This window comes from Ammospiza nelsoni, chromosome 1, assembly GCF_027579445.1.
Source record: "Ammospiza nelsoni isolate bAmmNel1 chromosome 1, bAmmNel1.pri, whole genome shotgun sequence".
NCBI lineage: Eukaryota > Metazoa > Chordata > Aves > Passeriformes > Passerellidae > Ammospiza > Ammospiza nelsoni.
Genome location: NC_080633.1, coordinates 132,965,416 through 132,992,364, shown reverse-complemented (window position 1 = coordinate 132,992,364; position 26,949 = coordinate 132,965,416). Strand labels below are relative to the sequence as shown.

The window sequence follows — 26,949 nt, the reverse complement described above, 5'->3', positions numbered from 1 at the left end:
GTTTAACACTTGTTTCCTTCACTCTAGCCAGTATAATACCAAATAATGCCACCACTGCACAATGATTATAATAGTACTTCACAAAAGTTTGGTATATCCAGTCTATCATTCATAAGCTTTAAAATTCTGTTATGGTACATAGTAGTGAAAAAGAAAAGGCATCTTACCAGCTTTGGGCACATTTAGTGCTTTCTTTTCTGCCTTGCTACACTTGTTAATGCTGAAACATGCTTTTGTCTTTACTTTTCCAGTTGACTCCACAGACTGTGTAGAATTTTCATTTTGATTCTTGATATTTATTTTAGATAGCAATGAAGCACCTCCCTCTTTCTCATCTATCTGCAAAAGAGAAATAAGTTCACAATAGCATTTCCTGCATGCAAGTGAAGAGAAATAGAGAAAAGAGCAACAAGAAGGGATTTCAAGACATACTAACTGTCATTATCAAATTGTTATATAAATATGTCCATCTCTGCAAAACTATATGTATCACAACCTGTGTGTGTTTGGCACACAGTTTGGCACACAGTTTGGCACACAGTACCAAACACTTGTGTAAATAGTTTATGAATTTAGTTTAATACAAGTCTTCTGTAGATAAATAAATTTAAATTGTGCTGCTTTTCTGTGTCAATATTAAAGGTTTCAGAGAAAGTCCCTTTGCAGCAGAACTGCAACTCAGCATATTGAGACTTTATGACAAGTATCCTGGCTTTTTAACTGCTTTTACAAAAATCCAATAAAGCCCCTGCCAAGATGCAATCCCCACCTCATTTACACTTGAGAATTGCACTTGGACTCAATACTGATTAATTTTACTTATTTGAAAAACATTTTTCTGCAACCACTCCACAGTGAGAGAAGCCTAACCTGAGAAGCAAGGTCAAAGGTACTTACAGCAAAGCTGTCAAAATTTGTTTTAAATAGATTCTTTAAGCAGAGATTGTTTGCGGTGAGCTCAGATGTTATCTTTTAATCATAGCACTGTAAAAAACACTTTTTAGTGCACTGTTCAGTTTACCTCCTTTAACTTAATTTCTTGGTCCATCTCCTTAGTTTCATTCTTGAGACAAACAGCAGTGCATTTTCCTGGTGGTGTAAACCTTGGCTTTTTGCCAGCATTTCCTAGGACTTGACTGGGAGCTGCAGATCGCCTCATGGTCAGCTGTACTGCTCTGCAGGGGGGACAGGAAGGAAGGAAGCAGATAAAGACAACTGTAGTCAGGATAGGCTCTAAATGTAAAAATATATCCAGAAATGACAACAAAAGCACTATTTCAAAATATAAAGGAGCATACAAGATCTTCAAATAACAATATTAACTCACAAGCATAATAACATTTAATAAAAAGTAGTATTGTTGCAACGCTTTGTTTAGCTACTAAGAAAGATCAACTACAGCAAACTCTGCAGCTGAGCACCTCCAATTTCATTTAAAAAGCCACTAATGCAGTTCCCAATAGCAATAAATGCTCTAGAGATGCACAATATAGGGCTACTTAGCAAACTTACACCAGTTTACGAAAAGAAAGACAGTTTAAAGCAAAACTTACTATTCTATACACTGGAAACATAATTTTGAAAAGCTCATTATTAGTGCACAATGAACAATGAATTAGTGCACAATGAATCCTGAAGGTATGTCTCATACCTGGGACCAGCATTTTGCATTAAACAGTCAATTACATTGGTCACTCAGGTTCACCATAATAAGATTAACATTCAGGAGAAAGTTATCACTGAATTACAGTGGATATTATTGCTCCATGTTATGTCCACTTGAGCAGTGGAAGGACTGTATTATAGATTTTCCCTCAAAATATAACTATTATTCCTCTGAGCAACCATAGGGCAAAACCAAACATATGTCAGTGTTAATATGACAAAGTTTACTTTGCAACCAATAGAAAAACCAGTTATAGTCTTAATCCTTCAAAGTAGTAGACAGAAATCAAACAACAGAAGAAAACTCCAACAGAAAGACACAGCAGCCAAAACGAAGAAGGCAAGCACAACTTACACTGCAGTTACAGGTTTAATTCCCCATTTACACGTTTATTTTAAATTATCCCCCCAACTACTGGGTTAAAAATAAACCATAATACAGATTGCAGAATCAAACTTCTGTACCATCTGAAAAGCATGTTTGCATCCTGCTGCAGCAGACTGTGTGGTTCTGCACCTTTTTTGGTGCTACTCTGCACTCCAGTGGCTTCCTGGGGCACAACCACCGTTCTTCCCAAGGTTTGCCCTGAAGGAGTGACAGAGCACTGCCAAAACACTTTGCAAACATGCAGAGACTGCTAGCAGGAGTACTGCTCTCCCCATAGCTGCACAATTAGCATATATATGATGCTGTTACTAGACATAAATCTCAGGGGCAAAATGGTCTCAACTCCTGTCACTTCCACTGTGGCTGTTATTACAAATACAAGGAAAGAAGCCTCTGTGTGTACAGCTGTTCAGCTGTTCACTCCAGTTGGGCTTACCTGACAACAGTGATAGCAAATGAGTTTTAGTTAACCCTATGCACTAAGGGAGTAGCTTGGTTATTATAACAGGAGTATCTGTAGTGTGAAAAGTCACTGTGAACACTGCAAAGGTGTCAAGAACCTTCAGGGGGAGCAGACTGCAAGTGCCAGTGCTCAGCAGAGCCAGCTTCAGCTGCCACAGGAATCTGAGCAAGCTCTCTACCCAACCCTACACTGCAGAGTGACACTTGGGAAGACAGCACAGGACAGAGGCCTGTGCATGGCGTGGCTGCAGTGCTACACTAACCCTGCCCACTGCACTTGAGGTTCTGTGGGACAGAGAAGCTGCACAATTCATAAATTGCACATATCCATGATTAAAGTGTTCTGCTTTCTAAATCCACTTGACCATTGCACTGTCATTTGGTCTAAAACCATAAAAACAAACTCATTAGAAGATCTGAAAATTACTAAGACATTTGAAGACACCATCCTTGATAACTCAGTAACTTCACTATTACCAGTATTACTTACTTGCAACTACAAAGACCTTTATGGGTTTGTGGGTTTTAAAATAAAACACTGCATCCAGAAATACATATTTCTTTTAAAATACAAGCTTTCATAAAATATAGTAAAAATATGTTAAAAAATAATAACAAAAATGTTTACATTTTGTTCCTTTACACTACTACCCAACAGGAATAGAACATCAGGGATGTACAGTAAACCACTGACACCAGGTCGTTCAGATAAGATCAGAGTGAGTGTAGCAAGGCAAGGAACAGCTCCAGACTACAACAAAATGAAAGAATATGCAAATATGCCCTTTCCTCAGAGACATCACCGATACACCAGGGCACACTGCACCTGCCTTGCTGTTATGTCTGGCAGGGAAGCAGCTGCAAGCCATGCAGAAAGCACTGCTCCTGGCTGTTCTCAGCAACCATGCCTGAGCACACCCGGCTCACCACGAAACCACAGCCCAAACCGCCTCACGGCTGCCACTGGGGTGTCAGGCACTGAATCCGCTTCAGTACTTTGGTCCTAAAGGTACATTTGTAGCTGCACTGAAAATTAAATATACATACAAAGACTGTTTCAAGATTTTACACATCCAGCTCAACGCGGTGTGCACGGAGCTCTGCTGAAGGCAGCCGCAATGCCCATCTCAGCCCAAAATTAAAAGCTGCTCCTGCAGTGTTTGAAGAGGCACTGCCGGCACAGATGCAAAGGCAGAACAGGGGCTGTGGGCAACTGCAGAGTGTGACACAGCACCGGCTTTACTCAGTTAATTTGCAGGCAGCGAGTGCATCGTCTTGAGCATCAACATTACTGAAAAATCGCTTCAGACCAGGAGTAGCTGTAAGGAACTTTTACAAGAGCATGTAGTGAAAGGACAAGGGGGGATGGCTTCAAACTGAGGGAGCAGGTTTAGATCAGATGTAAGGTAAAACTCTTCACTCTGAGGATGGTGAGGCACTGGAACGGGTTGCCCAGAGGACTTGTGGATGCCCCATCACTGAGGGCCAGCCTGAATGAAGCTCTGAGCAACCTGGTCTAGTGAAAAATGTCCGTGCCCAGGGCAGAGGGGTTGGAGCTAGAGCATTTGTAGGGTCTTTCCCAGGGTAGCTTCCACCGAGGCCCGAGACCCCGCCGGTGCCGCCGGTACCGCCCGTACCTGCGCTCCGGTCCCGCCTCCGCTCTCAATTGTCCCGCCGCGCTCTCCCGGCAGCCCCACCGGCCGTACCGCGCGTGCGCGCTGCGCAGCCTTCCTTTCCCGCCGGGCGCGCGTGCGCCGGGGCCGCGCTGCGGGACGGGACCCGGGACAGACAGACGCTGCCGTGCGCGTGCGCAGTGCCGACCTGCGGCGTCTGTGCCACACACAGCATGGCGGAGCAGCCGCCCGCCGCGCCGCCGTCAAGCGAGAGCGGCCGTAAAGGGAAGCTGGGCTGCGCGGCGGCGGGCGGGGTGAGTGGCGGGGCCGCGGCTCCGAGCGGGCCGGGGGCAGGGGGGCCCGGTGGGGCCGGGCCCGGGGCGGGAGGCGCCGCGCGGGGTTTGTGCTCAGCGGTTGTCAGGGCCTGCGCCGGGCCGGCGGCGGCATCGCTGCCGTGTGGGGAAGGGAGCGGGAAGGGCGTGTGCAGCTGTAAGGGTGTTTGCCGCTGCCCGCGGCAGCGCAGGTGCTCTGTCTTGGTGTCGGGTCGCTCCTCCAGGTGTTTCCAGGCCAGCTGTGTGCTCTGTGACCGGGATCGTTGCCCGTCCCTGAAGCGCCTTCCCGGGCCGAACCCGGGGGCCTTTCCCCTGTTAGCTGTACCGAAATCCGAGAGGAGAGAGCTCCTCTGACCCTGGGCTTGGCTCGGGGCGGCAGAGCCCGGCCCTGCACCTGTGACCGAAGGTGGTCACAGAATTAATTAGGTTGGAAAAGACCTCTAGGATCACCAAGCCCCTTCCAATGGCTGACCACCCTTTCTGTGAAAACATTCTTCCTGCTGTACAAGCTGAATCCCAGCCGTCGGCACAGCCTGAGGCGCTGGCCTCTCATTCTGTCACTGGCTGCCTGGGAGAAGATACCAGCCCTCACCTGGCTGCAGTCTCCTTTCAGGCGACCCATAAAGTCCCCTCTGAGCCTCTTTTTCTCCAGGCTAAACAACCCCCAACTCCCTCAGCCGCTCCTCATAGGACTTGTTCTTCAGATCCTTCACCAACTCCATTCTGCAGATCCTTCGCCAGCTCCATTGCCCTTCTCTGGACTTTGGTCTGTGCCAGGCATGTCATGGATGGCATTGTTCTGAGTAGGCTTTGCAGGACAGCATGTGTCGTACAAAAATGTTCTTTGACAGAATAGCTATAGTAGTTATGTAGCTCCTGGTACAGGCCTTAAATTGGCTCATAATTTTTATATAAGCTTTTTTTTGAAAAAAAAAATCCGTTGTTTGCATCAGTGTAAGGTGGTGTTGCTGTTCATTTATTCTTACCCTCCTCTGTACCTTTTCTCTTACACAAATGTTCATCCAACTCCCCAGTGTACCAGTCAGGGGAGCTGAGCTGAGGGAGTAGCATCCCTCAGCATCCTTGACTGCTGCTGTCTGTCTTTCTTCCCTTTCTGCCCTGGCTGCAGTTTCTTATGCCTGGTCATGCCCTGCTTACACAGTCCCTAGAGCTTTTGCTGAGCCATCTACAAGAAATTCTAGCCTAACTAATCAAGTCAGGGTATGGTTGTCTGTATGGTGAGTTGCATGGGCCAGTTCAGGAAATGGGCAAATTAAATGTTCTCACTGATTCAAAGGAGGGGGTGGAGGGAGGTGGGGAGCACATTTATTTGTGAATAGATAGGCTTGGACTACTATAAGAAAACTGCTAAAGTTAATTTTTTTTCCCCCAGTTCAGTCTTAAAACAATTCAGTTACTGAGAGTGATGCATCAAGTGCCTTGTACAGTCACAGCTGAAGGGGTGAGTCTGCCCCTTTGGGCACTGATGCTGGCTTGAAGTGGCTTACAGTGTCAGAGTGGCAAAAAGCACACTGAAATATTGGGTCTGTATAGCAGAAGTTGTGAAAATAAAGACTGAAGAAATGTGATATCTCAGTGTCACCTATCCCTGGGCCCTGCATGGACTCTGTTCCTGCAGCATCTCTGAAAATGCTCTCTTAGCCATGCACATCTGTAGTTCTGGCGTGGTTCACTCCAGACTTTCAAACAGTTTTGCTTTGTTTTGTCACATGAAAAAGAAGCATTTTTTAAAAATCTGAAGCTACTGCAGATGCAAAAACGAAGGTCACTAATTTCATTTCAGTGCCCTGACTTTCACAGTGGAATAGCTTTGGTTAGTGCCAGGCATTTAGCATGCTATGTGATGATGTGGGAAGTACATCCCACCTGTATTCTCCCTGTTACCCTACCCACACCAAATCTCTGTTTGAGGGCAGTGAAGTCTCAGGGCTGGTTTTGGATGTGCATCTGCCCAGCAAACCATGTGGGATAACAACTGTTGAAAAATCACTTGATACCTCTGAAGTCTGGAGGAGATTTTTGCTTGTCCAGAACTGCAGGGAAAAATAAAACATATGAAACAGGAAGAGGCAAATAGCATGTCAGAGTTTGTGTGCTTTCTCTCCCAAACAAAGAAATCTCTGCACAATGATACCCTTACAATTTATGCACCCTTCCCTACATGATCTTCACATGGCCCTTGTCGTCCAGTGGTGATTTTTGCTCTGGTGTCTTCTAACAGCTTATTGGGCTCTCTCTCCATGTCCATGCAGGCAGTTAACTGTTCTTATCTCGAGTTGCAGCTTCTGCTGATGACCATGAGCTCCTTATCTCCTGCTTTGTGCTGCTTGTGCACCTGCTCCCTGGTAGAGCATGGGAAACTAAAATAAAGTCCTAGACTCAGGATAAACATTACTTAGCAACAACTAAAACATCGGTGTGTTGGCAGCATTCTTCTCATTCTAAAGGCAAAGCACAGCTCTGTAGCAGCTACGGGAAAATTGCTAAGGAAATTAACTCAGTTCCAGCCAAAAGCATGTCCAGGCAAAAGTCCACAGCTTTCAGCCTAAGGCTTCCACCAACCCAAGCTACATATGCTAAGCAAGTAGATATAAGCAAACAGCATTCTAAATCACACAGTATTATTAGTAGTAGTAGTATTATAATTCTAAGTGACTTACTCTATTTAGAAGTTATTTGCTTAAGCTAAGCAACTGACATCTCTCAACAAAATAATTTCTAGGTGCAATCAAAAAAGGAGTGTGACAATTGGTGAATTGCAGTACAATTGGGAAAATAAGTTTGAGGCCAAATGGAGAAGTGAGAAGTTTCTGGGGATAAGCAGAAGCTGAAAATTATCTCGTTTTGTGGTAAAGATACTGGGTAAAGTGATCTGTACTGCTAAAGTGCATGACATTCATCAGATGCTCTGCCTCTGCTTATTTTTTACTAAGGTGCATCTCTTGAAGTTGATAAGAAAATAAAACATCTCTGATTATTCAGGTCAGGAAACTTCTACTGGAAGAAGTCTGGGACTTCAGTAACAGCTGCTGGCATAGGTCCCAGAGCCATGGCCACAAGGGTTCCAGCACTGTGTTTTGCTGCTCCAACATGAGTCTTCAAAATGTCCTGAAGAATCCCCCTTGACTGTATTTTTTCCTCAAAGTTCCCATCCACTCTTCATTTGAACTTCAGTTTGGCTGGGGCTTTATACATCCATATATATTTATATACTGATGCATATGTATATAATATATATATTTTGTTGTTGCTGTTGCACTTCATTTCTTGTTAAGCACAAATAAAGTTTTTTTGTTCCCCATTTGATAAAAATACTCTTTCTTGCATTCTGTTAGTTTTCAAACTTGTTAAAATATGCTGAAGAGTGTCTTGAAGACTTGATCCTCAGGGACTAGTAGTGTTTGTGCAAAATGTAGCTCACAGAATCCACAATTCCACTATAACAGTAGAGTAGAACTCTAGGACAGTAAAAGTGCTTAGTTTTTCTCTTACCTGTCCTTCAAAGTTTTCTAAAAGCAGAATCCTCTGGGATTCACCAAACCAAATCAAAGTGTTAGGCTTACAGTTCATATTATCTAATCTGTATATGCAGTTTAAGTCCTCTAGCATAACTGAAAGGGTTCAGTAATGGCATTTTTTATGATGTTTTAAGTGAGCAACTCTAGTTATGCTACACAGCAATGATATTTGCCAATGCAACACACTTGACTGTAATAGTTTTGTTTTAAAAATGAACTGCGTGTCATGACTGGGTTAGAACAGGTCAATAAGGAACTTCTATCTTGTTCAGGAATATAATTTTGCCAGATTTCAGTTGCTACTTTTCAATAATACTAATTCTGTTGTCTTCAGTCTTACAAACAAAGCTGGCTTCAAAATTGATCATCAGCAGGGTGTTCAGTTTTTTGATAAATATCTGCATCAGTAGTAATTGAAACAGAGACTGATGATTATTTTTACCCTAACCTAGTCAATTCTCCTGTGTTGAATTATAGGTTTTCAGTGGCTTGCTTTGAAAAATTGGTTTTAAGGGGCTGTTAGGACAGCATCTATTCAGTAGCTGGCTTGTTAGGCATAGGACTCAGTCACTTAGGAAACACTACTGAGCCTTACTCTTTGTAATTTTTCTCATAGGCATAATAAAGCAGTGAAGAGAAACTGAAGGAAGCATTACATGCCTTACTGGTCAGAAAACTGTTTCTGAAGTATTTGGGCAAACTACATATATATGTAGTAAAATCTACAAAGGTAAGATATCTTCCTTTTCTATTTTATTTAGAAAATCTCATAACTTATGAAAACCTCTTTCATGAGGCTCAGTGGGTTTACAAAAGTAACTTTATATGTCAAGTAGCAATGTGGAACCTAAAACTTATTCTTTTAAGCAAGTTCTGTGGAGTCTTGCCAAATTCCACAAGGTGTTTCATTATAGGATTTAGATGAAGGCAGATTGACCATTAGTTCTTCTTCACAAAGCTTTCAAATCCATTCAAAAGCTTCTCAGTTTTATAAAATAGATCATGTAGGAAAAGACAGTAGCTCTTCATGATTTCAGGGTTAACTGCAGTTTTGATTTCTTTTACTTCCTGAATATTAAGTATGTCATTAAGCATGTGGAGATTTCCTCTGAAATGGAGGGCTACAGTGACTAGAGAGTCTTTTTTTCAGTATGAAAACAATATCTTAAGTGATGTGCAGTTCATGAATCCAGGATTTGCTAGCTGAAAGTGCCACAGCTATTGTTGGTAAGAACACCATTTTGTAAGTTTGTTAGGCATTATATCAAAGATGTTAAAATGGAAAGCAAACATTTGCTTTTGAACTTGTGTGATGTTTCTGCTTCAGGTAGAATTCATGTTAAAAAAAAGCTGTATGTTTCAGAGTGGCTGCTACAGTTATGTTCAATAACAGCATTCAGAAGAAGTGCAGCTCCACTGTCCCAAAGTCTTTGCTTTCATAGTTCAGAATTTCTTGATAGAAAATTGTGATTCTGACATCCAGCAGTACAATTCTCAAATTCCCTTAAATCTGAAAGTCTCTGAAGTGTGTAAATGTTTGTTTGCATTCACACATTCACTTCTTTATTCACTGTATGGTCTCCATGTTTTTAGAATTGCTGTCAGGCCTCTTTGTGGATCTACCCATAGAGATTCAGCACAAAGATTGCTTTATTTCTCTGTGCTTGGGGTTTTTGAGCAGGCTGAAGGTGTGGAGAGCATGGGTTACGACATTGAGCGCTTCGTGGGCTATGTCAATGAGGGGCTGCTGTGCTCCATCTGCCGAGACGTGTTGGAGGATCCGCTGCAGGCTCCCTGCGAGCACGCTTTCTGCACTGCCTGCATCCATGGCTGGCTTGTTCATCACAGCAACTGCCCTGAGGACAGACAAGTCATTGATGTGTCTTTGCTACGACCTCTCTATAGGTACCCAGTAATCTTGCTGTGTGTTGAAATTACATGAATTTAGGATTTCTCAGTTTTGCTTGCACAGCTTCATCTCCTGTCAATACTGTTGCTCAGGCTGTCTTTATCCAGTATGCCTGTGGCAGACACCAACTACTTACTTACAGGAAAGCATTAGCATTTTCTATTTATTATAACTGTTAGGGTATTAGGATTTCAAAGCTGAAAGGACACTTAGTTTGTTCTCTACCTTTTTATATCTTGAATGTTGATTCCAGATGCCTGTCTGGATATTGTTCTGAATGTCCTTTATGGCACCAAAACTTTTCCATACTTGATTTTACAGAAAGCAAGCAAAGCGACTCTTGATGGCAGTCACTACACATTCTGTATCTCTTTTCTTTTCAGACTTAGTTAGGTGCTGTAGTGGGGTTTGTAATTTACAATTCCTGGAGATATTAACCAAATTTATGACCTTCAAATCCTTTTTAAAAAAGATCTTTAGACATAGGAATGTCTGTTGTGAGCCACCTTGTCATGTAAAGTGGGCTGTTCTCACTAGTGCCTTCTATAATTGGTCAGGCAGTTGGACCATATGATTGTTGTTGGTCTTCCCCAAACAAACTGTTCTATTTTAAACTGTAATTCCTGCTACTGTCAGAACAAAACAGTTTCAACAGTAGATGCTGCTTGCTGGTTAACATCTGCATTATCTAATCTTGCTCAGATTAACAGTTATGTATTTATAGTCTCCAGCTACAGTAAATTTAACGTTGTTAGTACTCATAACATAATTTTTCATTCAGGAGATTTTACTATCTGGAAGTTAGCTATAGTGTAGACAGAGTACTAGAGTTTCATTTTTAGATTGTTTTGTCTGTACTCACTGTAGTCCTTTAGTCTGGCGTGTTTAGAAACACAGAACTTAAATAGCAAATGAGTAGCCCTGGTGTTTGTTATTGATAATATCTGCTGAGCCAGTGAAAGGTCACAATTAAAAATTATTCAAAAATAAAGATTTCATTTGCACGTTTAAATTTGGAGACTGAATATTTCATTCTTTCTTTCAAGCTGTTTTTTTTTGATATGGTGACTTGAATTCTTAAGCAAATATATAAATTCAGCTAGTTACTCACAATTTTTCCTAATGGAGATTAGAATCTTGCTTTCTTTTCCCAAAAGTTGAAAATAGAAATTTTTCAATAATGTTCCCAGATTTAAGAACAAATTCTTTTCTTTGCATGTAGATATATGAAAAATGATTTAAACCGTCTTCAGCTACATTGCAGAAACAGAGAGTATGGCTGTGAAATGGTTTGTTCTCTGGAGTCTATAGACAGGCATGAAAGGGAGTGTGAGTACAGTCAGATACCCTGCTCCAATGCTGGTGAGTAACATTCAAAGAAGTTGAATCCTTTATATTAAACAAACACGTTTGTCATCTTCCTGTCAACAGAACTGCAATAATGGCCATTATTTCCCAACAGAAATTCAAAGCTTTGGCACAATCTGCCCTTTACAGCAGTGTTTTTGAACAAAATATAGTACCAGTTTATAGCAGTCATGATGATTAGCAACTGTTTCTTATCCAAAAACTAACCAAAATGAATATGATGAACTTCAAATGTATGAAAATGTAGTAGTGCATTAGTTTTGTTTTCTGTCAAATTATGAGTTTGGTTTCCAATTCTGACTGCATGTTTTGATGTTTGAATGAATGCAGTAGCCCCTGCAGAAGACCTGGGGATCATAATTTATTTATAAAATACCTGATTGCCTGGTGCATGTGAAGCTGTCAGCTCTGTGACATAGCATTAACAAGAACATATCTTGGAAATAAGAATTACTCTAAGCTAAATTCTAGTTAGAATTGTTCATGTTGAGATTTTTATTTAAAGCAAGACTACACCTCCTGAGAAAGAAACATACCTCTAAAAAGGAACATACTGTTAAAATTTTCCAGTTGAATTCATTTGAAATGTTGTCTGTTCCTAGATAAAGATAAAATCTAATTAATGATGCTAAGGGCTGCCATTGTAATTAATTATGAGATGACGAAGGTACTAGAATTGCTCTGCTAGAAGTTATAATTTTTCTCTTATAATTTTATAAGTTATTATAAGTGACTTCTGCAGATAATTGATTCACCTGTTCTACTTCCTACAGAAACAGCAGTGTTTTACAGATTTATGTATTTTACTGTGTTTTACAGATTTATGTATATGTCATATTTCATGTCCTAAGGAAATCACTTCTCTCAGCTTCCTTTCTGGAGTGATTTTGTTTGGAATGACTGAGAGTGCTTTTGTTGTAGATGCTGTCTTGCCTTGCTCCCCCTGCTCAGGTTGCACGGTGCAGATCGAGCGGCGTAACCTGGACGGGCACCTGGCGGTGTGCGAGTACCGGAGCCGCGAGTGCCCCAACGGCTGCGGCTTCACCATCCTCAGCGCCGAGGACACACAGCACAACTGTGTGGCAGAGCTGAGGACTGAGCTGGAGCTGCTTCGGTACAGAGCTTCTCTTTCTCTCGGGGCTGGGCTGGGCTGGGCTGAAAGTCACTGCATGAAGCACTTTGAAATACTAGCACTGCATTCTGGTATGTGTTAAATGGGCCATTAATTACTTGATGCTAATGGGCCAGGACTTTATCATGTGTCAGCATGGACTTTAAATTCTTGCTGGTTTGATTCTTTTGTTGTTGGGTGTTTTTTTTCAAGTTACCATAAATCTTAAAATACCATTGCTTGCAGTTGAGCAGAATTGCAAGCTTACCATTTAAAATGACAAAAAACCTAAGAAAATGGAAGCTGGCAATTTAATTTTTCCATTGGCCTCTTATACAGATGAAGCCACATTATTTAAGAATTGTATTTAGTTTATGTTTTTACAGATTGAGAAGATAAAAATCTATAAGTATTTTGGCAAGTACAGGTAGATTCAACCACTGAAGCTCTAATTATGATGTTTTTTTTTAAGTTCTGGTAGATAAACAGTCAGTGAATATGACTCTTCTTACCAGCATCATTGTTTTCCTCTTACGTAGGTTTCTGTAGCTTTCCCTTTGTACTATATTCCAGTTGTACTTTGGTTTTTTCCCCCACTTGTGCTCCTTCCCATTTGTATCTTTCAGCTCCTAAGTGTTGTGCTTTTGAACACTGCTGTTAAGTCAGGCTCAAATATGGTTTAAATGCATTTAGACCAAGTGATTCTGCTGTCTGGTTTCTGAGCTCAAAAGGTTAATGTAGTGCCATCTGGTTTTGGCTGTGGAGCTGTGTGAGTGACTAGGCTGTAACAGTTTACTGCATACTGTCATTTAGTGTCCACCATAAAACTGAACGAGCTTACGCAGAACCATGGAATCATTTAGATTGAAAAAGAGCTTTAAGATCATTGAGTCCAGCAGTTAATCCAGTGCTGCCAGGTCCACCACTAAACTGTGTCTGTAAGTGCCTACCATGTCCACACACACAGGCTGTCTCACTTCCTTACATGTTTAGCAGCACTATAGGATTCAGACTTTTTATCTTGGCTGCTTCTTATTTCATAACACTCAGCAAGCACATACTGTAGGCAAACACCAGAAAATCACTTAAAGTCATAAATACACCTTCTTGAGCTCTGGGAATATTTTATTTGAGGAGTATGATTTGACTGTCCCTCTATAGGCTCCTCATGGGCACTTTAATGCCCCTGGGCACAATGCACTTCTTTATGCTGTTTTTCTTTTTAAATTAATAAATCATGCCTCTACAGAGGCATCCTGTAGAGCTTGATGGGAATCAGTTCAGTCTGCTTGGCTGCAAGAAGGCTTTCTGGATTTTGAAGATCATTCTTTTCTCTGCTTACAAGACTTAACAAGGAGAAATAAACTTTTTAGGTCAGAAATGATCTGCAGAGTGGAGGAGGCAAAACATGAGATGGAGTCGAGGTTAGATTCACAGAGAAGGCATATGGTCCAAAAAGAGAGTATTCTGCAAAATGAAATTGAAGAACTAAAGGTAAATACAATTTTTTTTTTCCTCTTTTAACAGTCTAGCTTTTTGCTTTTCCCAGTTGCAGTTTCTTATTTTGTAAATAAAGTCTCATACAGAGGAAAATGGCATTAAGTATGGGGAACAAAACCATCAAAGCTTTGCCAGGTTATCTCTGTGGAGAAGCAGGCTGGATTCTGTATTCCTGTGGTTTACTGCTTCAGGTTCACTGGAGCTCACCTGGGTACTCCACCCGTGTTCTGTGCATGCATAACATTGTCAGCAGATCAATCTGAAACTGATTTCAGTGTCTAAATGTAGAGTATGCATCACAAACTGGATGTAATTAAACATTCAGCCCCATTTTTAATTGCTATCCAAAGTGGCTTAATCCAGAGCTTACACAGAGCCCTACTGCCAAGAGTGGTATTTGCACTGTGATCAGAAGGTTGGAAAGATTCACAACAAACTTCATCAAGTAACAAGCAAGGCTGTCTTATCCTTTTATTCATCCTCTTTTTATTATATCACAAAAAAATTATTTTTAAAGCAATCATTTTTAAAGCTTTTAAAAAGTTTTTTAAAATTTATAGTTCACAGTTTTATTTTTACTGGATTTGTTGTTATATCCTTGAAGAATGTATCTGAACATAACCACAACCATATTTTGTTTGGATTCTTGAAACAGAAAATAAAAGCAGCACATAGGTAAATTGGCTGTTTCTTATCATACTTCATAAGAAACAAAATATGCAAACAAAATGTTTTTGAGAAACATATTGGAATCTTTAGAACAAGACCATCCCACAAGGTGAATGCTGGATTGTGTCTCAAATTGTTTACATTTGTTGCACTATCAAAAAAAAAATTTGGTGGTTTTTATTCTGAAGATTCCATCACCCAACGCACGTGGCCAGCTCGACTTCATTGCAGCATCATTAGAAGAGAGTTTGTTTCTTGCAGTAAACTTGTGTTTGCATTTCAGAGTCAGATGTCACGGCTGATGTCAGATGTGCGGTCTCTGATGGCTGCAGAGAGGCAGCACCGCCAAGAGCTGGAGCAGGCAGAGCTGGAAAAGCGGGAGTTAATGGAGCTGCTGAAGGGGCTGCAGAAGGACTGCAGATTGACTACTACAGAGGGAAGCAGGAAGTCAAATTTCCGTCCTTTGACACGACTAGAGAGTGTGAAAAGAAAACCTAGGGAAGTTACAGTTATCTAAATAGTACTAAGCTCAAAAAGCATTTTCTTCAAATACTGGCTTCTGGCAAACTACTTTCTTTGAATGATTGGCAAACTTTATATAATTTCTGATTTACTTCGGTTTTTTTTAAGTCTTAATTAGAACTGTATTTCCTTTGGGGCCATAAAAACAAACAGAAGATTTTTTCCCCGAGGGAATACCGGTCATTAAAACCAGTAATTGGAAGACATAATTTTAGCTAATGTTTTTATAGAAAGGGAAAGGAGTCTTGTTCTCTCTTTACTGCATCACTTACAGGAATTTTTCAAGACTGAAACTACAGCCTTTTAAAGTCAAAGATATTGACTATTATGGACCAGGAAGAAAAAAACATTTCAGTATCTCTTTCTGAAACAAAAAAGCAAATGTGACCATTTGGGATGTACTTAATTTGGGGAAAAGTAAATAGTAGAATCAGTAAGTCAGTAATAGAAATTAATAAGATTTTGTTTGTTTGTGGTCAGTAGAAAGTCTTATTTCAAAGATGGAAAGCAAGCACTTTAAATTGTAATTCTTCTGCTATGTAACAGCTTTGGGTGAGGTTGACTATTGCTTTAGAGCTTCTTCTCATTTCTGAGGCTGATAACACACTTAAGAGACTAATACTGAAGCCTGAGGTAATAGAATAACCTTTAAACATATGTGTGAATAACTTTGAGTTTGTGGGAATGGATCTGCTTCTTACTTAAAACTTTGAAGCTTTTATATGTGAAACTATCAAGTATTTCTACAGGAACTTTTAAGCATAAGACCAGTCATTTGGTACTCAGTGTCTTTAAAGTATATATAGATACCTCGAGTATCCTTAATTTTCTTGTGGCAGGTTTAAGGCTACTTGATATGCGCAAGAGATGAATATTTGCACAGTCACTTGGGCTTCAGACATCTGTGTTAGTGCTCAAGCAGGCTTCAGGGAGTGCCAGAGCCTGGCTCTGTCATCAGAGGGTAACAGAACACCTGGGTGGAAGTAGGTCAGTGATCTGCTCTACTTAGCAGTACAACTCAAAAGTGGAGGTGGAAGGATTAAGGGATGTTAGAGCATCTGAGGAAGAGATTGACTGATAGAGCATTCTCTGCCTCCCCTGAGGCAAATGTACCAGTCAAATGCACCTCAGAAAGGGGAGGGTCACTAGAGATGAACCTAGGGTAGCAGGTCTGTGATGCAGGCAAAACCATTGGCCCGGCTAAAGTGCATCTACACCAGCACACAGTGTGGGCAGCAAGCAGGAGGAGCTGGAAGCCATTGTTCAGCAGGAGGGTTTTGATGTTGTCACCATCACAGAAGCATGGTGGGATGACCATCATCATGGGAATGCTGCAATGGCTGGATATAAGCTCTTTAGAAGAGACATTGGCCATCGTGAGTCAGTGAGGAGCAAGGGGTGGAGCTTCTTGTGTTGCTGCTGAGTGGCTGATTATAAGAGGTCTCTGGGGAGTGCAGCGACCAGAGCGGGCAAATGGGTGTGGTGAGTCTCTGGGGCGTATACAAGGCAGTGTGCGCGGCAGTTCGCGCAGGCAGGGCAAGCAGGCAGGGTTGCCAGCTTTCTTGCTAATAAGGAGTCCTCTGTATCGTTTGAGGTCTTTCTGCTGCCTGGTTGTGTTTGAGGTGTCTGTTAGTAATGGTTTCTACACGGTCAAAACTGTGGCTGGTATAAGTGTAAATGACCAAGTTGAGCCCTCCAAAAAGGATGTGTCTGTACAGACCCATCCATGCCCAGAGTGTTTGAGGTTATCAGTGGCTTCAGGGAGTGTTGTGGAGGAGACCTGACTGCAGTGTGAACAAGTGAACGACCTCCTTTCATTGGTGGCTGAGCTTAGGGAGAAAGTTGAAAGGTTAAGGAGTATAAGGGAAAGTGAAAGGGAAATAGACTGGTGGAGTTCAGCCTTTCCATCTTTAAGGGAGCCCTCTGACCGAGAGACTGAGGACTTATATGCCTCCCCGTCTCAGACAATAGAAGGGCACCTGGTAGATGAAGAGGAGTGGAAATGAGTCCCCATTTGGGGACGTAATAACAAAAACTCCTCCCCATCCCCATCATCCAGCCAGGTACCACTTCAGAATAGCTATGAGGTCCTGGATGATTTAGGAGAAAATTGTCTGCCCAGTGAACCCGCCAATTATGACTCATCTGTAAGATGGATCACTACCTCTAACATCAAGAAGAAAGGAAGGGTAATCATAGCAGGTGATTCCATCCTGAAGGAAACCTAGGGCCCCATATGTCGACCAGACCCATCCCACAGGGAGGTCTGTTGCCTCCCTGGGCCTGGGTACAAAATATCACTGAGAGACTTCCTGGGCTGATTCAGCCCTCTGATTATTACCCACTGCTGATACTCCAGGCTGGCAGTGATGAGATTGAGAAGAGGAGTGTCAAGGCAATTAGAAAGGACTTCAGGGTACTGGGTCAAGTAGTTGATAGGGCAGGAGCACAGGTAGTGTTCTGCTCAGTCCCTTTGGTGACCAAGGAAAACAAAGAAACAGGAGAATCCGCATCATCAACAAGTGGCTTAAAGGGTTGGTGTCATCGACAAAATTTTGGATTCTTTGATCATGGGGAAACTTTTACAAAATCTGCCGTACTGGAACCAGATGGGGTACATCTCTCTATTAAGGGCAAAAGGTTTTTAGCTCATGAACTGGCAGACTTCATTGAGAGGGCTTTAAACTAGATTTGAAGGGGGAAGGCGAAGCAGCTGAGCTATCTGGAAGCAGGCCCAAGGGTTGCAAGGCCAAGTTAGGGGTGAAGTCAGTAGCCCAGCTGAGCTGTGTGTATACCAATGCACACAGCTTGGGCAACAAACAAGAGCTGGAGGCCATGGTGCAGCTGCAGAGCTGTGATGTAATTGCCATCACGGAAACGTGGTGGGATGACTCACATAGTTGGAGTACTGCACTGGATGGATACAAGCTCTTCAGGAGAGACAGGAAAGGAAGAAGAGGTGGAGGGGTGGCCCTTTATATTAAGCAGGACTTTCAGTGCCGTAGAAATTGAAACTAATGATGATGGAGTTGAATGTCTATGGGTAAGAATTAAGGGGAAGGCCAACAAGGCTGACACCATACTGGGAGTCTGTTATCGTCCACCCGACCAGGAAGAAGAGGTAGATGACTTATTCTATAAACAGCTAGGTAATGTTTCAGGATCATCAGCCCTTGTTCTTATGGGTGATTTCAACCTACCAGACTTCTGCTGAGAACTTAATACAGCAGTAAAGAGACAGTCCAGGAAATTCTTAGAGTGTATGGAGGACAACTTTCTGTTGCAGCTGGTGGGTGAACCCACCAGGGGAGGGACTATGTTAGATCTGCTGTTTGCAAACAGAGATGGGCTGGTGGGAGATGTGGTGGTTGGAGGTCACTTGGGGCAGAGTGATCATGAAATAATAGAGTTCTCAATATTTGGTGAGATCAGGAGGAGCACCAGTAAAACTCTTGCATTGGACTTCCGGAGGGCAGACTTTGGCCTGTTTAGGAGACTTATTCAGAGCGTCCCTTGGGAAGCAGTCCTAAAAAACAAAGGAGTTCAGGAAGGGTGGGCACACCTCAAAACAGAGATCTCGAGGGCACAGGAACAGACTGTCCCTGTGTGCCGAAAGATCAGTCAACGGGGTAAACGTGCAGCCTGGCTGGGCAAGGAGATTTTGAAGGAGCTTAGGAATAAAAAGAGGATGTTTTAGCTTTGGAAGGAGGGTCAGGTCTCTAAGGAAGTATTCATGAAGGCTGCTGGAGCATGCAGAAAAAAAATTAGGGAGGCCAAAGCTCAGTTTGAACTTAAAATGGCGACTTCTGTAAAGGATAATAAGAAATGTTTTTACAAATACATTAATGCTAGAAGGAAGGGTAAGACCAGCCTTTGTTCTTTATTGGACAAGGAAGGGAACTTAGTATCTGCAGATGAGGAGAAGGCAGAAGTGCTTAATGCCTATTTTGTCTCAGTTTTTAGTGGGAAGATGACTTGCCCTCAAGACACCTGCCCGTCTGGGCTGGTTGATGGTGTCATGGAGCAGAATTGTCCCCACATTATCCAAGAGGAGGCAGTCAAAGAACTATTGAAATGCTTGGATATTCATAAATCTATGGGACCAGATGGGATCCACCCCAGGGTAATGAGAGAGCTGGCAAACGAGCTTGCAAAGCCCCTCTCCATCATTTACCAACAGTCATGGCTCACTGGTGAGGTTCCGGATGACTGGAAGCTGGCCAATGTGATACCCATTCACAAAAAACGTGCAAAGGAAGATCCTGGTAATTATAGACCAGTCAGCCTGACCTCAGTACCTGGCAAAATAATGGAACAGTTTATATAAAGTGCCATCACACAGAATTTACAGGATGGCCAGGGTATCAGACCCAGCCAGGATGGATTTAGGAGGGGTAGGTCATGTTTAACCAACCTGGTCACCTTTTATGACCAGGTAACCCGCCTAGTGGATGCAGGGAAGGCTGTAGATGTTGTTTTTCTGGATTTCAGCAAGGCCTTTGACACTGTCTCCCACAGCATTCTCCTAGACAAGCTGGCAGCCCGTGGCTTGGACAGGAGCACTCTTTGCTGGGTTCAGAACTGGCTGCATGGCCGGGCCCAGAGAGTGGTGGTGAATGGTGCTGCATCCAGCTGGTGGCCAGTCACCAGTGGTGTCCCTCAGGGATCTGTGCTGGGGCCAGTTCTGTTTAATATTTTTATTGATGACATGGATGAGGGTTTAGAGTCTTTCATTAGCAAATTTGCAGATGACACTAAGCTGGGAACGTGTGTTGATCTGTTAGAGGGATGTAGGGCTTTGCAAAGGGACTTGGAACAGTTGGATGAATGGGCAGAATCAAACGGGATGAAGTTCAATAAATCCAAGTGCTGAGTCCTGCACTTTGGCCACAATAACCCCCTGCAACGATATAAGCTGGGGACGGTGTGGCTGGACAGTGCTCAGGTGGAAAGGGACCTGGGGGTGCTGATTGACAGTCGGCTGAACATGAGCCAGCAGTGTGCCCAGGTGGCCAAGAAGGCCAATGGCATCCTGGCCAGTATCAGGAACGGTGTGGCCAGCAGGAGCAGGGAGGTCATTCTTCCCCTGTACTCGGCACTGGTGAGGCCTCGCCTGGAGTATTGCGTCCAGTTCTGGGCCCCTCACTTTAGGAGGGACGTTGAGATGCTTGAGTGTGTCCAAAGGAGAGCAACGAGGCTGGTGAGGGGCTTGGAACACAAGCCGTATGAAGAACGACTGAGGGAGCTGGGGTTGTTCAGCCTGGAGAAAAGGAGACTCAGGGCTGACCTTATCACTCTCTTCACCTTCCTTAAGGGTGGCTGTGGTGAGCTGGGGGTCGGTCTCTTTCTCCAGGCAACAACAGACAGAACAAGAGGACACAGTCTCGAGCTGCGCCAAGGGAGATACAGGCTAGATTAAGGAGGAAGTTTTTCACAGAAAGAGTGGTCAAATACTGGAATCATCTACCCAGGGAGGTGGTGGAGTCACCATCCCTTGATGTGTTTAAAAAAAGACTGGATGTGGCACTTGGTGCCATGATCTAGTTGAGGTGTTAGAACATGGGTTGGACTCAATGATCTTAAAGGTCTCTTCCAACCTAGAAATTCTGTGATTCTGCTCATCTGCTTAAGGTTAGGAAGGCTCTGCAGACAGACCTGGACAAACTCAATGTGTCAAGGACAAGTGCACGAGGTTCAGTAAGGTGAAGTGCTGGGTTCTGCTCTTGGGTTGCAGCAACCCCATGCCGTGCTACAGGCTGAGGGCAGAGTGGCTCAAGAACTGTTCAGCAGAAAGGGACTTGGGTGTGACAACCAGCTTAATATGAGCCAGCATGTGCCCAGGTGGCTAAGAAGGCCAATGGCATCCTGGCCTGTATCAGAAATAGTGTGGCAGGGATTGTCCCTCTGCACTTGGCACTGGTGAGGCCACACCTCGAGTACTGTGTCAAGTTTTGGCCCTTCACTTTAAAAAGGAAATTGAAATGCTGAAGCATGTCCAGCAAAGGGCAACAAAGCTCATGAAAGGTCTAAAAAGCTTGTCTTGTGAGGAGCATCTGAAAGAGTTGGGTTTGTTGGTCTAGAGAAGAGGAGGCTCTGGGAGGACCTTTTCACTCTCTACAACTGCCTGAAAGGAGGGTGTAGCCAGGTGGGGACTGGTCTCTACTACTGTGTCCACAGGGAGGGAATAAGAGGAAATGGCCTTCAGCTCAGACAGGGGAGATTCAGATTAGATGTTAGAGAAAAAAGTTCACTGTTATGGTGGTCAAGCATTGGAATAGGGTGCCCGGGGAGCTGGTTGGAGTTACCATCCCTGGAGGTGTTGAAGAGTTGTCAGGATCTGGGGCTGAGCAATGGTTAATGGTTTAGGGGTTGCAGGGCTAGTTCTGGGCTGACAGTGGAACTTGGTCTCTCCCACCCTTGATGATTCCATGATTCAGAGTTTGCAGTTGGATTTTTTAACAGACCCACAAATAAAGGAGGGGTTTATCTGTAAGCTCTGCATGAGAAATCTGTTCAAGGACTTTCTCCAAACTTTTTACACAGCCTGTTCATGTTGCTTTCAGTGGTGTAACCAAGCCATATTCTCAGCTCACCAATGGAGTAACTATAGAGATACCTGGCCTTCTGTTTGCTGAATGTATTAAATCAGTTTTGGAGGCTCAGGAAGATGTGTGCAGGTTCAACAACCCGAATATGTTAATTTTATCGTTTAGAAAGCAACTGCATTACAGTGCATGCCTTGCTGTTGCTCAGAGCAATGCTTTTATAGCTAATAGCATAACCAAAGAGAAAGGCAGCAATCTTCTTTAGCACAGTCTGCATTATGAAGATCTGTGGTTAGAGCTGTCTGAATTTCAGGCATTAATAAATCCTTCTAACTTGCCCTTTCGTTAGTACCACTGAGGCAGATGTGCACATATTCAGGTCTTGAGTATTTAAAAACTGGTCTTGTGTATTTAAAAACTGACATAAATAGCTCTTCTGTAAAGTAATTGAGAGTATTTGGGGCACTAGCAATCTCGCCAATTCATGCCATAGCACATCTCTTAAGCAGCCATATTTAATAACCTAAAGCAGTAAACCTGTAGCTATAATTTGGGAAGACTTTCATTCACACTAAATGTTCAGGGGCCACTTCACTTACATCAGTGTGTATTAAAGCAATAGGTAGAAAGTAAGAATGCTGTTTATTCTTGTGTTCTGAACAAGCAAGCTGTGAGTGTCTGTGCCCTGTGTGACATTATTGCAGCATTCACACTAATTTTCAAGCTTTTTCACAGCACCAGAGATTTCATGCTATTAGATTCAGTTAGTGCTTTTCTGTGTACTGTAACTGTGTGGTTGTGATGTGACTTTATCTACTTTGCCTAATGTAAAGACAAAAATTACTTTAGAATCCATTAGAACTTGATGAGCTGGATCATCTTTCCTGAGTCAGAGGGCAGTAACCCAATCTTTTCTGTTCTGACCACAGAAGAAAGCAAGCTATTTGCTCTGTGCGTTCCCCATAATGGGATCTCTGCATTTGTTTGCTTTAGAAACTTCACCCACACATTTATGACTAAATTCCTCCTAGTATGGGAAATAGGGTTTATTTAATGTTTACCTAGCATTTGACCTGCTGTCTTTTTCCTAAGTGATGGACGTGAAACTGTGAGAAAGCATGTCCTAGGTGCAAGGAAGGACTTCCTGCTGTGCTGTTGAGCTCTGACAGTCTGAACTTCCAATGTGGAAACGTGGCAGTGCTTTGGGTCCACAGCTGCAGCATGGGCTGTCAGTTTGGGCTTCCTTTAGCAGCAAACAAGCACTTTCAGAGATGTTTTAAATAGGCACACAGTAGCTAATGGCATCAGGACCCTCTGGTGACTTTAAGCTTTATGCCATTCTTCTGGGTTGGTAATGGTTCTGCACTTCAGATTTTCCTCTGCTAATGAACCCCTCAGAGGGTGGCATTGCTGAAGTATCATCATCATTTGACCTGTCTTACAATTGACTAGACTGACATTAAATAGCCTGTTATGTTAATATTTCATCTACTTCTTGCTTTTCCAGTCTCATGTATTATGCAGCTCTTAATAGCAGTTGGCAGCAGCAAGGGATTTTTTTTTCTGTCTTTCAAATAGTCTCTTAATCCTGTTCACAAAAACTAAGAGACTCCAAATATTGTACTAGACTTGACATAAGTTAAAGACATTCACTTGAAAATGATACTTCCCTAGTCATGATCATACTTTAGTATTATATGAGACACCGCTGAAAGTGCATTACAGGAGGATTCCAGCATGGAATTACTGGTATTACTGTCCTCATACTAAATCACACTTTAATCAGTTCCATTTCCTCACAAGTGGAACTGCTGCTCCAAGTGTACCAGTAACTGTGCAAATTGTTGTATTTTGAATTGCTGCTTCTGTCTCTTTGCACCTGGAAGAGGGAGAGCAGAGAGAGAACAAGTGTGGTGTGACTGTTCCTTCTGCCCAAAAGCAGAGATGTGGCCTCACCAGCTTGTGCCATCAGCCAGCTTACCAGTGTGAGCTGCCAGCCTGTGGCAGGGAGTTAACATGGCATTAGAATTAAATGGGGATTAAATCATGGTCCACAGTTAGGTGGATACACAGTATCACAGTACCAAGCCTGGGAGATTCAGAAACAGAGCTCAGAGCAAGTGGTTAAGTAAGGTATGTGGAACTTGTATAAACAAGAGTTTCTTGGCAGCATAGAAGGGAAGGGAATTGCACAGTCAAGCAAAATACCTGCTATAGTCATGTATTTTGGCTGGCCAAAAATGCTTTTATCTGAACCGTTCTTAGGTGTTTGTATGAAGTAACGTTTTAATAGTCCCTGGTTGCAAAGAGTTCCTACAATTTATAGAAATTGGTAGCCTTGCAAATGAAATTTTCCAGGTGCTGTCCTCTTGGATGTTTCTGGCATGGTGCTTCTCTACAGCCACTTTCCTTCGAAGTGCTGGGTAGTATTGACAGGAGCAGTACTAGCCTTGCCTTTCTCTGTACTGTTGTCAGGTGGAGTACGGTAGGTCAGGGAGATTTTAGCACGCAGAAGATGCCTTTATCAAGACCTACAATTCTATGCAACTTTCTATTAACTGAGTAAACACTGAACTGTCTTCCAGCATTATGGGTCGCTGCCAGTCTATTTACATTTTCTACCTTTATATGCACAAGGATAAACCAGCAGTCAACAGATCTTAATCTCTAGTGTGTATAAGAAATGGTAACACTTTGTATTACTTTGAAGTACACTTTGTATAAAAGTTGAACTAATAAAGGGTCTACACCATAATTAACACACTTTGGTTCACTTCATTCTGTACAGGAGTACCTCTTTATGACATTTAGGTACACTGGCCTGCAGAGCACAGGAGTCACAAACGCACTGCAGTCACAGGCTTGCTGCCCTGGAATAGGCAAGGCTGCATTTTCCCTCTTAGAGGAAGCAATAAACAAAGCAGGTGTTCAGTCAAACTATCCCTTCTCCAGATTTCCCTCCCACCTCAGATGGGAGTTTCTGAATCGGATGAGCTTCGAAGGCAAAGCACTGGCAAAAATTTGAGAATTCCTGGAGTACGACACTCCAGTCCTGCACAGACAATAGGACAATGAAGGGGCAAGGGAAGAACTCATTCTCTGTCCATCAACCGCAGGAATCTTACCCCTAATGCAATTTTTTTAATGGCCACTACAAACACCCTGGTGGAGACATGTAAGAACAGCAAAACAACAGAGCTGTTGTATTGCTTAAACATGAGCAATCCAGACTTGGGGCACTCAAGCAGGAATTTGCTGCATGCATTCCTCTGCCCTCACTGACTAGACCCATTCTTACCTGCTGGAGGAGTTACTCAGCAGAAAAAAAAAGGCTGAAAGCCAACATGGCACAGAGACCAGCCCAGATCTGGGCTGATAGCCTGTTTATCTCCTACACCTCTCCACATGCACCTGGCCCTCAGCCACATTACAGACTGCACAGCAGCTAAGGATTCTGGAAGCAAAACCAAATGCACACAACTGGTCTCACCCTTATGCCACACACAAACTGTGCCTTTGTCTGTCCATGCTGCATTGGAGATCTTTTCTGCCTCACTCACTCTTCCAGTCAGGAAACAAAACTTGAAAATGTCTTTTAGCCAGAGTATCAAAAGCAAAATTGAACACTTCTTTGAAGTGTTATTTACTTATGGTAGCAATCTCATTTTAAAAAGCAAACCAAGTAACACCTGAGTTTTAAACAGCATTATTTCATGCTGAATTTATCCATGAAAGGAACCACTTTGTATTGAAGGGTCACAGAACTAAATTCAATAGTAAAAAAACCCAAAACCAATAATATACACATTCTTTTTTCAAGTTTAAATTTACATAGCTTTCATACACCAATGTAACCAACCCTTTATTTCCTCCTAGTTTGAAAATTTCTAATGTGACATGCTGTATATTTTAAACTTTGAAGAACCAGTACTGAATATTTACATATTTATTCCATGCTTGATACTTTACTTTTCATTTCTAATTCCCTGACAGAAATCAAATTATTTATATCCCTGCTAGTTTTGAAAACAGTAAAATTCTAAAAAAATAACCACCTTAAACACATGGTATAAAGGAGTGAGTCAGCTTTAAAAATATTTATGCAGTGCTCCTTAAAAAAATAGCATTAATAACAGTAATGCCTGTGAAAGCTCCACCCATTTTAGTCATTATTAGTAAAATTACATCTCCCTCGTATTTTACCATTCAGAAAATTGTTTAGCTTCCAATCCAAATCCGTCCATGTTATTTTAAACAAGGTTAAACCCTTTAAGAACTGATATTGCTCCCCACAGGTGAACCCAGTCAGTTCATGGGCGTTCCCCACTTTCACTGGTTATTCAATCACCTCCCAGGCAGTGGGACAGTCTCAGAGTCTCCATGCAGGAAAAATACAGCTATAGGGGCGTTCTGTCTATCAAATGAAAAACCTACTTAATTTAGTCAGGCAGTATAGAGGTAAAAAAAATGTCAATTTAACATAATACCATACTTTAGAAACACCTGAAATACGATACGGGCAGTATTTGAGTAAGACCCCTCTTTAGCACTTCTGTAGTGTCAACAGACCAAGCATAAGTGAAAATCAAACTAAGTCTTACAGTGGAGCTCATTTGCAAATATTGCATGTGGCCTTTAGGCTATGCCACCCTGTCCAAAAATGCAATGGCTACTGAAAATCTGTTAATTCTATGAAACCCACGGAGCCCAAAGGAATGCAAACACATAAAACCTTACTTCACTGAATTCAATATGAAAATTAATTCAGAATTTAATCGAGTAGTGATATTTCTTTATGAATTCCTACTCCTCCTTCTTCTCTTTGCACTGTATCTCAGTCTAATCACAGGAACAAAACTCCAGTTCTTTATAGACTACATGTTGGCTCAGGTTACACACCTGTCTCTCTGCCCTCTTCTCAACTATGTTAGGCAGAGAGGGAGGGAACAAATTAACTCCAGGTACTCTAAGGGTATGAGTATTTACTTTTTAACTGAAAGTATATGCTGCTTTCCAGTCAAATAACTCCTGTCCTCCTAATGCATGAGATGGAGTTGTAAAGTAAATGATGGAATGTTGACTTATTCTTCCTGAAGTTAGTGACAGACTTTATTCAAATTTTACCTGGTGTGGGACTTAGAAGTTTCTAATCTCGTTTCCCAAGATGTACAACAAAACCTACATAAATTACATTGACATTTGTATACTTTAACAGATTAATTATTTTCAGTTATTCTTCCTTCCATCACTGGCTACTGCACCTCCTGGCAGACACACCTCATTGATTAATAACCCAGACTGGCTAATAAAGTAACAAAGGAAAAGA

At 42.3% G+C, this 26,949-nt stretch overlaps 2 protein-coding genes across 5 annotated transcripts in view; one reads left to right on the top strand and one right to left on the bottom strand.

Moving 5' to 3' along the window:
* The window catches only part of RAD54B (RAD54 homolog B), a 63,517-nt gene extending 59,307 nt beyond the window's left edge, over positions 1–4,210 (bottom strand). Inside the window, exons 1-3 of the mRNA XM_059480647.1 lie at positions 4,153–4,210; positions 1,022–1,175; positions 168–339 (exon numbers count right to left, since the gene is read on the bottom strand). Of these exons, the coding sequence (XP_059336630.1) occupies positions 168–339; positions 1,022–1,159 (310 nt within the window). The 5' untranslated portion in view covers positions 1,160–1,175; positions 4,153–4,210. The remainder of the gene's footprint in view (positions 1–167; positions 340–1,021; positions 1,176–4,152) is intronic.
* Positions 4,211–4,340: 130 nt separating this feature from the next.
* LOC132083781 (RING finger protein 151-like) lies at positions 4,341–24,378 on the top strand. Of its 4 annotated transcripts, XM_059488787.1 has the most exons (8): positions 4,345–4,442; positions 5,854–5,922; positions 8,616–8,729; positions 9,681–9,904; positions 11,131–11,270; positions 12,198–12,390; positions 13,761–13,881; positions 14,840–24,378. In XM_059488787.1, the coding sequence occupies exons 4-8, from the start codon at positions 9,699–9,701 to the stop codon at positions 15,071–15,073; spliced, it is 894 nt and encodes a 297-aa protein (XP_059344770.1). In that variant the 5' UTR covers positions 4,345–4,442; positions 5,854–5,922; positions 8,616–8,729; positions 9,681–9,698; the 3' UTR covers positions 15,074–24,378. The 4 variants fall into 4 exon arrangements, with proteins under 4 accessions (XP_059344920.1, XP_059344690.1, XP_059344854.1 ...); XM_059488937.1 differs by lacking the exon at positions 5,854–5,922 and having other exon boundaries at positions 4,341–4,442; positions 12,228–12,390; XM_059488707.1 differs by lacking the exon at positions 5,854–5,922 and having other exon boundaries at positions 4,341–4,442.
* Positions 24,379–26,949: the final 2,571 nt, after the last annotated feature.